Source organism: Dipteris shenzhenensis, chromosome 15, assembly GCF_047967505.1.
Source record: "Dipteris shenzhenensis isolate YYH24624 ecotype China chromosome 15, Dip_SZ_1.0, whole genome shotgun sequence".
NCBI classification, from domain to species: domain Eukaryota; kingdom Viridiplantae; phylum Streptophyta; class Polypodiopsida; order Gleicheniales; family Dipteridaceae; genus Dipteris; species Dipteris shenzhenensis.
Window position 1 is genome coordinate 1,440,886 of NC_141610.1, and position 12,027 is coordinate 1,452,912.

At 48.3% G+C, this 12,027-nt stretch overlaps 1 protein-coding gene across 1 annotated transcript in view; it reads right to left on the reverse strand.

The window, feature by feature from the left end:
* Positions 1 to 1,095: 1,095 nt before the first annotated feature.
* LOC147893195 (nifU-like protein 5, mitochondrial) overlaps positions 1,096 to 12,027 on the reverse strand; it is a 63,325-nt gene continuing 52,393 nt past the window's right edge. Inside the window, exons 5-6 of the mRNA XM_087386556.1 lie at positions 2,119 to 2,230; positions 1,096 to 1,706 (exon numbers count right to left, since the gene is read on the reverse strand). Of these exons, the coding sequence (XP_087242682.1) occupies positions 1,638 to 1,706; positions 2,119 to 2,230 (181 nt within the window). The 3' untranslated portion in view covers positions 1,096 to 1,637. The remainder of the gene's footprint in view (positions 1,707 to 2,118; positions 2,231 to 12,027) is intronic.

Consider the following 12,027-nt stretch of genomic DNA (forward strand, 5'->3'; position numbering starts at 1 on the left):
AGAGACTCCTAGAATAACCAAAGGTTAAGTCATACCACCCTACATACGAGGCACCCTAATCTGTAGAACTATCCTAGAAAGGCCCTCCTCTATATACAAAGCATTTGGAATCTTGAGACTGGTAGAACAAACGTGCATGTAAGGCTCCAAAACCATCGAAAGTCACATCCAATGTGGAGACCCTTGTGACAATGCAAAGTGGAGATACTGCATATAAGACTCAAAACCATAAAAATCATCCAAAGTGGAGACCCTTGCTACAAGCAAATAAATTCCCACTGCTTGTGATCTTCTACCTAAGAACGTGGTGGTTTGGGGAGATAGAAAGGTACAAAATAATAAAATTGTTTTCATTGCGATTCTTTTAAAGGCTCCAAAACCATCAAAAGTCATCCAAAGTGGAGACCCTTGTGACAATGCAAGGTGAAGATAATGCATTAAGGCTCAAAACCATAAAAATCATCCAAAGTGGAGACCCTTGCTACAAGCAAACAAATTCCCAATGCTTATGATCTTCTGCCTAAGAACGTGGTGGTTTGGGGAGATAGAAAGGTACAAAATAATAAAATTGTTTTCATTTTGATTCTTTTAAAGGCAAATTAATTTTCCAACTTTCAAAGGGTCCCTTCTTAAAATCCCATTTTTCATTATCAATGCTATCATGTGTTGAGATACACATATCGAGAATCTCAAATAGCTACATGATTCCTTAATGCAAGCATTAGCTTAGATACTCCCCTCCCCCCCAAAAATAAGCATGATCAGTATGATCTTGAATTGGGTGTGCATGAAGAAGTAGGCACAAAGATACATCTCACTAACAGCACCAAAGAACTACAATCAAACCGCCAAAAGAAACTTTGTCATCTAAGGGTGGAGTACAACTGGAACAACTTGTAAAATGACAGTTTGAATCAACTACAAAACAAGGCTATCAAGCCACAGACACCAGAATCCTTAATGCTGATAACAGCTTTGACTCATAACCTTGTTGCCGAGGGTGATCAAGAGTAATATGCTGATCCTCATTGCACAGGGTTAATGCCCTGCTTAAGCCATTGGAAGTATCACTTGCAGCAGCAACAGTCTTAAACGAGATTCAATCCAATGCTTCCTTAATGATAAAATCTAGACTCAGTTTTCTCAATCCATAGTTTCCTAGTGGTTCACCCAAATTTCCACAGATTTTTAACAGTTCGTGAACATATAAGACTATCCAAATATGTTCTTTGGTGATTACTAAAAGATTCATCCGATTTATATTTTTTTGGCCCTATGTTTTGGCCATGTTTACTAAATTCCACTTTCCAGGGCATGCTTCATTTATGTAGACAGGTTAAAATCTCGATTTCTAACCTTCTCAAAGACATCCTTGAAATTGACTCTTCTGTGAAGATGACAAAACTACTACTAGAACCACAAATTCTTTCTTAAATACAGCGCTCTTAAAGGGCAATTGCACACCCTCTAATGTACATAGAGATATACGCAGCATACAGCCCCCATTTATCATACCAAATTTATGTATCTTCGCATGAGGAATCTCCAGGTCCTATGCCCTACTAGCGAGAGGCTTCCAACCAGGACAGCAGAACATCTGTCTGCCATGGTGTAACAGTGTACTTCCTCAGAACTGTTCAAGCTTTGGCCTCCCCTACCTCTTCTTCGGAAGAGTCTGCATCTACTACCTCTTCTACGCCTTTGACCTGTTAGGAGAAAATTTTAAAACGTCCAGTTAGTGTGCTGTTACTAAAAGTGCCCACTAACACTCACCACTACCACTACAATATTGGGAATTACTAGATATGATTGCAGCTCTCCACAGGCATATAGATATAGCAGGAACTCAACTGACATTTTGAGGGCTAAAAAAGATTTGCTAAGAGAAACACATCTTCCCTAGTAGCAATTCAAATATATAATCTACATCCTTATAAATTTTGAGGGTTAAAAAAGATTCACTTCGAGAACATGTCCTCCCTAGTAGCAACTCTCATATATAATCTGACATACCAGACATCCTTCGAAGTCAATGATACCTGCTCCTCTCTAAACAAACCTAAAAAGAGAATACAGAAAACTTATGGCATGTGCATGCAATGATAGGAAGCAACAAACCTCTGGTACATAGTGCATAAGCATATTCTGTATCCCACTTTTAAGAGTAACTGAAGAACTAGGACATCCACTGCATGCTCCTTGCATCCGTAACTTGACAATACCTGTATCCCTATGAGAACAAAAGAGAATATTCACAAGAAGTCAGATATACTGTGCTCCCTCTCTCTCTCTCTCTCTCTCTCTCTCTCTCTCTCTCTCTGTGGCACGCGCACGGATTACAGTGGAGGTTGTTGCATCCTATACATACTTGGTTGTTCTTTTCTCTGGCCCGATTTTCACAATGCGGCCAGCAGCAAGGCAGACCCGACTGAGCAGAGGATATGCTGCACTTAGTGGCAATGCTTTCACTCTCATTTCCAGGATCCCAAGACCAAGTGTTTTCTCTTTGACTCTTTGGTCCACCCGACATCACAACTTCCATCCTCCATGGGCTCAGAGATGTTTTTATGTATTGGTGTTTCTATGATTATGCCTATGTTATATTCGCCTGAGTGTTGATGGCCACTTAGAAGCTCCAACCTTCCAGCTCATTGTTTCGAGTTCTTTCAGTCTCATACACCCTTTGGTCTTTCAAAGACTTTTAATAAACTCTTTTTCTTTCTTTCTTTTTCACACACACACACACACACCCCCCAAGATACATCCATCCTTAGTTTGTACTACGTACTTCGATAACACAAAGTATTTTTGGGAAAAGGAAGAGCTCGGGCTCCAACTCAGGCATTAAACACCTTGTACAAAGATATTATACTACCCTCCCCTCTCCTCCCTCCCCCTCCCCCTCTCTCTATGAAAAGGTATTATGCCGACTCAAACAAACACAGGGTATGTCCGATGCGTTTGAGAGTAATATGGGAGTGAAGCAAGGCTGCCCTCTATCGCCTACCTTGTTTGGAATATGCATTGACCAACTGGAGGAACTCATCAATGAATCTGCAACAGAGGAAGGGTTGCAAGGACCGCAATTGGGGCTTTGGACAGTGCTATTGTTGCTATACGCAGATGATGTCGTTCTTTTTGCATACGATCCAGAATCTATGCACAAACTTTTACAAGTGCTTAAGACTTTTTGTAGGGAAAGTGGCTTGCAAGTAAATGTCGGGAAAACAAAGATGATGGCAGTCTGTACCAATCAGCCAGAACATCCCCCTGAGATCACCTTTGATGGACAGATTATTGAGTATGTCAACACCTTCAAATACTTACAGGTTAATATCCCAGCAGATCACAAATGGTGGCAATGTATACACAGAAGGATGGACACTGGCTGGGGGAAGTACTACCAGTTTGAGAATGATTGCAAGCACACCGACACCAGGAACTGGAAAATTCGAAATGTATTGTTTGATGCATATGTAGTGCAGACAGTATTATATGGAGTGGAAGTATGGGGAGGCAGCATTCAGCCTCTACATGGAATGATATTGAGAAAATGCAAAAAGCTTTCTTAAGGCGACACCTTGGTGTCAAACCCACTACTCCATACTCAGTACTTCTGTTGGAAACGGGAAGGAGACCGATTGAATTTCATGCATTGATCAAAGTCATGCAATACCTAATAGAGGTACAGCAAATGCAACCTGATAGGCTGCCTCATAAAGCATGGAAGGCCAGCACAAAGCTTCAAAAGAACTACAAAAGTAAGATCATATGCACAGGATGGGCAACAAACATAAGAAAGTGGTTCAGCAGATGGAAAGTGGAAGCATATTTGACCATGCCGCCTGCAAAGGTCAACATGCAAGATTTTCAACTGTCTTTACTGAGCACTTTGCAGAATCACTGGCTGACAAGTGAAAAGAGGGTAAAGCTGGAATATTATCAACACAACATAAATCCCACATGTTGGTCTACATACATGTCCATAGAGACACATGCTCAGCCTTATATTAGCACACCTATCCCCCTTCTATATCGCAGGAACATAGCCAGTATCCGTACCAGATCTCATACATTTGCCATTGAGCAGGGAGCTGGGATACACCAGCCCAGACATGCTAGAGTCTGTACCCTTTGTGACATGCAGACAGTTGAGACAGAAGCACATGTAGCTCTACAGTGCAATTAGGGAGGACTACCAGCAGATACTGGAGGACTCCACTCAGTTGACATAAGTTCTCTCCACTGCCTCTCCAGCAGCTTTGGGATCTTTTGTCACTCGTCTTTTTACTTGACATCAGGAACTCATAGACTCTTGACCCCTCTCCTTGAGGAGACTCTTTTTACATTGTATTGAGACGGGTCCCATGGGTCATTTTTGGCCCCCCGAGGACGCTAATAAATTCTACTTCTACTTCTCCCTCTCTCTCTCTCTCTCTGACTCACTTGTTTCCCACATGGTGGGGGGACAAGTACAGTGAACTATCTGATGGGTCTCCTAGCCTTTGCATCATAGATACACGACTTTATTGTGCCTCCTTCCCCACTTGGAGCTAATCACTCTTACCTAGCTTTTCCTGTCTCGGCTATTACATCAGCCATAGGGAGAGCCCCTCCCCCACCATCTGTGTCCAGATCCATTTTGACCCTGCTCTTGATCCAGTCTATGTGAGTGACTTTGCCCTTGAGCTTCTAGCTTCACTTGGAGATGATGCAAACCTCGCCCATGCTTCGAACACTCTTGTCTCAGTGGTACAGGATGCTACCACTAGATCTTTTTCCACGACTCGATCCACACAAGTCCCAACTAGGAAGATGCCTCAAAACTCTTGGTTTGATGACGAGTGCAGAGAGAAAATCTCACCTTACACGTGAGCAAGCCTTGGGCAACCTGACGACACCTAAGGCACGGCGAATTTCAAGGCCACTAATACATCGTAAGAGGCGGGCTTTCCTTGCACACAGGATGGATGAGGTGCTCCAATCTTTTCGAGGGGGAGATCCCACTATTGGATGGGGGATTCTATCTGACCTAGATGTCTGGCACACATATACAATCTCACTTTATGATATCCCAATGCAAGCACTACCTTATATGTCCACTATACCAAGGCCCACTTGTTCACTACACAAAATGTATGGGCCGCACTCCGTAGGCTCCATAACCGGAGAGCCCAAGATCATGAGGGGTTACAGACTAAGCATTTTGCGCATGGGCAGGAGATCCTACCTCCGATTTTGGCACGGATGTTCAACAACGCTCTATGCCATGGCCTCCCCCTTGCCTAGAGTACTACCACCATTGTGCCAATACATAAAGCAAGGGACCCCATGAATACTAGGAACTACCACACTCTTATGATTGGCCACACTTTGGCCAAGATTTATGGGTCGATTTTGGAGAGGGAGATTAGCGTCTACAGAAAGGCCATGGGCAACAAGCCCTAGGATAGGCAAGATTCCAGAAACAACACTCCACCCTAGACCACATCTTCACCTTGCGGGCCATCATTGAGGTGGCAAAGTCGAGATCCCAAAAATTCCGCTTGTTTTGTAGACTTCCAGAAGGCATTCGACACTGTCCCATGCTCTCATATGATCAGAAGACTCCAGGAGATGCCATCCCATAAGTCATGATCTGGGGAGTGATGAGCTTATACGAGTCCGTTAGAAAAAAAACAGTAATAATCTTGGTGATACACAAGATATACTTGTATAAATTTTATACACACCCAGGAGGCCTCTCAGATTGGGTTGAGAGCACATTCGGAGTGAAACAGGGATGCCCCCTTTCACCGACCTCTTTGGGCTCTCCATTGATGAGATCACATCCTTTATTGACTACTAGAGGTGAGGGATGATTCGATAATACAGATATTGCTACATGCAGATGACATCGTCCTCATATCTTCAGCAGAGGGACTGCTGAGACCTTTAGAGGCCCTAGCGGTGTTTTGCAGGGAGAGAGAGACCTGACAGTTAACCTTCCGAAGACTAAGGTATGATCTTCAACATCTCACACACAGTACTCCAATAGCATAGCTTCACTTACCGAGGTGAACCAGTGGAGATAGTGCAATCTTACACATACTTGGGGCAGTCTTTACGGAGCCAGTTTTCACAATGACCCATCCAGCTACCCAACTAGAGCAGCAGTGATGTCGGGTGCACTTTCAGGATCCGTCGACGAACGGCTAGCTTTTCAATACCCTAGTGAGACCGACCGTAGTACCTTTTTTGGGAAGTGATATCTCGGGCAACAGAGTGGAGGAGATTTCAGTGGCTATAGGTGATTATGGGATCTAGCATGATGGGAGTAAGCCCTCAGTTCCCCAGCAGATTGTACAGGCAGAGTTCACCATGACACCTCTCCAAGTTGATGCCATTTTTTAGATAGTGACATTCCTCCATAGAGGTTGGGCCCTACCCTAGTGGAGACTGCCGAGGCTAGCACTAGAGTCATCCAAACGGCAAGCAGATAGAAGGGTTGGCACAGTATGGTATGCACGTGTGTCCACATGGTTTTCCAAGAGATAGCGGGGTTGGCACAATATGGTTTGCCAATCACAGTATTCAGATGGACCGACTTCCGCTTGGATGCACCACCTGTGAGCGAATTCCACAAGGTGAGATTAACCGTATCATATGATTATATCTCCTCCAACTCTCATATTAGGTGGGGGGGGGAACAATAGTTCCCCACAAAGATCCAATTCTATCACAACCACTTCTTGAGAGTATCGGAGGATGCACTCATCATCAATATCGAGGAGTCTCACATGCACTGAGTATTGCCATTGGACAGATGTGGGTCTCGTCCCATTAGCTGAGGATCGAGGCACAGAGAGCTACATGCATACCCAGAGAGCAACAGATCTGCATGTCATGGACGATGGGGGAGGTCGAGACAGAGAAGCATTTCTTATGTGTCTTCCCAGCCTACTATGAGATCCATGGACGATACCACTGCCTTTTTCAAGAGGGGCACAGCTTTGGTCCACTCTCACGCTTGATCCACTTTCAGTACCACGTCTACATTGGGCTCTATTTAATTGAGATGCGAAGACATATCATAGAGAAGGAGAAGGAGACCACACCGCAGGAGGCCGGTAGATCGGGCACAGCAACATGTCACAGACTTCTATGCATTTGAGTCAGCGCCAAGACATAGCGGGGTGGAGGAGGAAGAGCTAGCTGACATGAGGGCAGCGGGTAGAGACGGCATGATGCTTCCGACCGAGGGACGCAGAGACCACACACAACATGAAGAGTGACCAGAGCACACGATCGAGGTCCAATCCATCTCGGCCCTCCTCAAAAGAGACCGCCACAGACAAGGTGCCACTCTTGACATAGCCCATCGGATACAAAGATTGAGGATACCATGTCCTCCACTACATCAGAGACAGCTCGACAGATGCAAATCCAGGATATCTTTGCAACCCACCGGAGAGCCACCACAACACCGGATTTTGGATTTTGATCTCTCAATCTTTCAGTTTTGATTTTGATTTTGAGTTAGCTTAGCATAGCACTCAGCAAGGGCCCTAGTGTGCCCTTTGCATCAGCCCACAGAGGCTTGGATAGGTTTTTCTTTTGATGTACTTTGTCCCATAGGCCTTTGTGCGTGCATGCTCTCTCTTAGCCTGCTGCTCCCCTCCAATCAGCCTGCTGTGCTCCCACACCTAGCTTGCTGCTCTCCTCCGCATAGCCTGCTGCTCTCCTCTGCAATCTAGCCTGCCGCCTCCTGCAGCATTGCCAACTCCAACTTCCAACTGCCAGCTCCAACTCCCTGCTCTAGCTCTGTGCCATTCTCTGCTTAATCCCGCCATTGTCTGTTCCATCCTCCCTGCCATAACCTGCTCTAGTTTCATGACTGCCTCTCTCCTCATTATCTACTCCAAGCCCCCCACCATTTCCCGCTCCAAGCCTGCACCATTACCTGCTCTCAGCTCCCGCCATTTCCTGCTCACAGCATCCGCCATAGTCGGTGCCATTCCCTGCTCAAATGCCCCGCCATTGTCTGCTCAATCCTTCCCCAGAGCCTCCCCAAGCCCCGTGACGGTCCAGCTTCAGGGCGCCTCCACTCAAGATTGCAGCACCCACCCAAAGCCTCTAGCTTGGGACTGCTCCAGCGACTGATGCAATCTTGAAGTACCTGTCCCAGATTCGAGACTGCTCCAGAGCCTTTGCTACCCTGCTGCTCCCTTGTCCACTGCCCTCAAGCAGTACCATACATCTTGCCTCTGCTCCAGCCGGTTTCTTGGCACCAAGAACTTCTCCATAGCTCTCTTTCTTGACACCAGCAGCTTCTAGATAGCTCTTCCCTTGCCTTCTTCTCACAGCCCTGCCCACTACAGCGACAGCTCCAGATGGTGAGCTGAGATTCCGACAATTCGGATAAGTGGGCTTCACCTCCCACTTTATCCCACTTACGACTCTTGTCCTCCCTCTCATGGCTCAGGATATCGACAAGGATAAAGGCAAAGCGCAAAAGCCCAAAGAAAAGACGGGGAGAAAGAGAAAAAGGGCAAATTTGTGGTTCCAAACAACATTGAAGACAGAATCAACACAAGGTACACCCGTAACGGGAATCAATATATACCTTTGTAAGACTAGAATATGTCCAATCATACAAATTTAGATTTTTTTTGTCCTAAAGACCAAAAATCTACACACAAAAATAAAAGAGAAAATGGAAGAGAAGAAAAAAGAGGTAAACAAAAACTTTTATGAAAAACAAAAGGAAGACATACTTAGCAAGCAAAGCAACACTTATGTCATCATCAATGCCCAAGCATAAGCAGCTATACTGGGTCTCTCAAGACCCGTGGAGTCTCTTGGGCAAACCAGTGCTTACTAAAATACATCAAATAAACAAAAGAGAAAGAAAACAAGAAAGGAAGAAGGTGACTAAGCAAAAATGAGCAAGCAACGGGTAAAGCAGATAGTACCACTACATATCAGGATGGCTTCACCTCTGCCCACCCACCCACTGGTCCCAATGGCCACTTACACAATCCCTCTTGATCCACCCCCGTCTCTGTTAGAGGTTAACATCTCCTGATGTCACCTAGAGAGAGAGGGCCTTGATTGTGGGTGTGCCCGCCCAGTGAGTGAGGCTAGGGTAGAGAGTGAAGGCCTCATTGTGGGTGTGCCTGCCCCCCATGAGCGTAGGTGTTGGTTTTAGTGCCTCATGTGGTGCCACGTAGGCCACGAAGGTTCCCAAGTGGAGTGCAGGTGTGTCTCACCTTACTGCCCTTAGGCGCCTCCTATGGGCCCCTTTTTGTGGGCTGTAGTCTGTAGAGCAGTGGGTGGGTCGACCTGCAGGTTGGCCACCCTGGCTGGATATAGCCCCTGTTTTGGGGAGGTGTGTGCCCTCTCTTAGGGCCTGAACAGCCCTATATGGCAGGCTGTAGGGGTCGGCCCCTAGGGCTGAGGGTCAGCCCTCATGCCAGGCTGGACGGTGCCCTACTATGCTGGCCAACTAGGGAGAGTCTGGGGGATATATATGCCTCCCCCTCCCCTCATTTGGGCAGTTCAGTTCAATTCAGTTTGGTGCCTGGCAGAGGTGCAGAGCCATCCCACAGTAGCACTTGAGGAGCAGGGTAGTGGAGCAGTTCGTCCACTCCCTTGTGCTCCCGTTCTCTTGGTTGTTGAGCTGTTTGTCTGAGCTCTCGAGCAGCTCGTTGGTTCTGAGGTTTTCCCCCTGTTGTAGCGGGGTTTTCTCCACAAATCACTTGCAGTTCTCCTCTGCCTTTCTCTCTCCTCAGTGTGGCGTGGGTGTGAGGCGTGCTATCTCTCTCTCCCCCATTCATTTCCGCTGCACTTCTCACATGGAATCAGAGCCACAGTTGGCTTGAGACTCGAGGAGCGGAGTGTGTGTTGAGCCAACACACAGAGAGGAGGATTAGGGTGCTGTTCAGAGGTGTCTTTGAGGAGGAACGTGTGCGAGGAGTGGACTGTTCGGGTGACCAGCGAAGGGTGACTTTGCAGGGTGTTTGCACATCAGAGAGGAGGTGTTCCCGAGGGACGGAGAACGAGGTGTGAAGACATTGGGCTGTCAGCCCCCTCTCCTCTTCTTCACCCTTCTCTTTTCTTCAACCCTCAGTCCCCTTCTATCCCATCCACCTTCTCTTTCGGTTCATCGTCCTATTTACTCCAACATGGCGACTTTGATCGAGATGGCAGAGAACAAGACTAGAATTCCAGCGCTCCCGGTTGACCAGCAGTTGGATGGGCTCAATTGCAGTGTATGATTGATGATGATGGAACCTGTGTTACAGTCATACGACCTAGCAGATTTCATCTTGATAGGTGTTGCCCGACCAGATCCCCTAGCGAAGGACCTTGGCATCCTAGAGCAGAGAAAGGCCGAGACCTTGTCTCAGCTCTGGGACCGTGTCAATGCCAAGGTCATATCATTTATATTTCTTAATTGTACTCCTCAAGTGACTAATCACGTGAAGCACATAACAAAAGCCAAAAGAATATGGGAGCATTTGGTGTCCATGTATAACCAGAGTCCGGACCTCTCCCATGAAGAGGGTTTCACTGGAGGTCTAGATGAGGTTGTTGGACCCCAAGAAGTCTTCGTCGATGCGGGACCACATCCACGAACTTCAGCAGGAGATCCTCCAAGCGAGGAAGCAGATTTCATCAAAGGATATGGCCATTACTCTATTATCCCAATTATCGTCTCAATACGGGGCTCGTATTCATCCTTGATCACCGGTACACCGGTGGTAGGGTGAATGAGTTGACTTGGGAGGAATTGGTCCCCATGGTGCTTGACCAAAAGGAGTGCTTCATCGATCGTACCTATGAAACTCAGCTTGAGGCTTTGACAGCTGATCAGAAGGACAGAAAGCAGTTGACAGCTGAGGAACGAGAAGCTCTCAAGGCGTCCCCTACATGCGATGTAGCCAGAAAGGTCGTTATTAGCGTCAGTGTCCCCAACGGAATGCACAGGGGTCCAATAATCAGGTGGTGAATAGTGTTACTGATGTGACCACGTATACTCCAGCCTTTTAGTAGCACTTGGCAGGAGCTGCCAGCAGAATTTCTGGATCCAGGTTTGCTTGTTTGTGGCAGCTGGACCTGCCAATCAGGTGCACTGAGCAGGGAGTCATTTATCGAGGCAGGCTTTCAGGCAGGACCTCGAGCCACGAAGAGTTGTTACCGCTGACTCAGGTGGCAGTATATTACCAGTTCTATTTGGGCGTAGCAAGTATTATCCCACTGGCAACAGCAGCTCCTGCGAGCTTCCCCCTCCCCCTCCGTACCTCTACCTCCCCTAGCCCTCCTCCTCCTCGCCTCGACCTCGCCTCCCCCTCACCCGCTGCCGCTGCGCCCTCCCTCGCCATCCCCGCTCACCTCCGCCTCACCCCCCCTCGCACCTCCGCTCACCCTCCTCGCAACCCCGCCTCACCCCACCCTCACCCCCCCGCCTCGCTCCGCCCCCCCTCGCCACGCTCACCCCCCCGCTCCGTCTCCTCTCCCCTTGCCCTTCCGCTCCACCCCTCCCCGCTATCGCTCCGCTCACCCCCCGCCTCCCGCTCCGCCCACCCACCCCTCACCTCCCGCCCCCTTTCGCCTCTCCACCCCTCCATTTCACCCCCGTCTCCCCCGCCCCTTCGCTCCACCCCGCCCCTTCATCCCACCCCTTCCCCCCGCCCCCCGCCCGCCTCTCGCCCCACTCCGCCTCTCCCCCGCCCCCGCTTCCGTTCCCGCCTCCTCTCCACCTCCCCCGTTCCCCGCCCCCACTCCTCCACCCCGCGCCATCTCCGCTTCCTGCCCCCCCATCCCGCTCCCTCCGCCCCCCGCCCTCCATCCTTCCCGCCACACCCAGGCTCCACCCTCCCGCATCTACCCCCCCCCCCTTTTTTGGGTGGCAGCCTCTTCCTCATCGGAAGCCTCGCAGTCTGTCTTGGCGGTATGGCGGCTCCCTGCCCGGAACCGGAGGCCCAGACGGACCCTCCCTCTCCAGATGCCTACCGCGTCATCCTGACAGAGCAACAATCATCT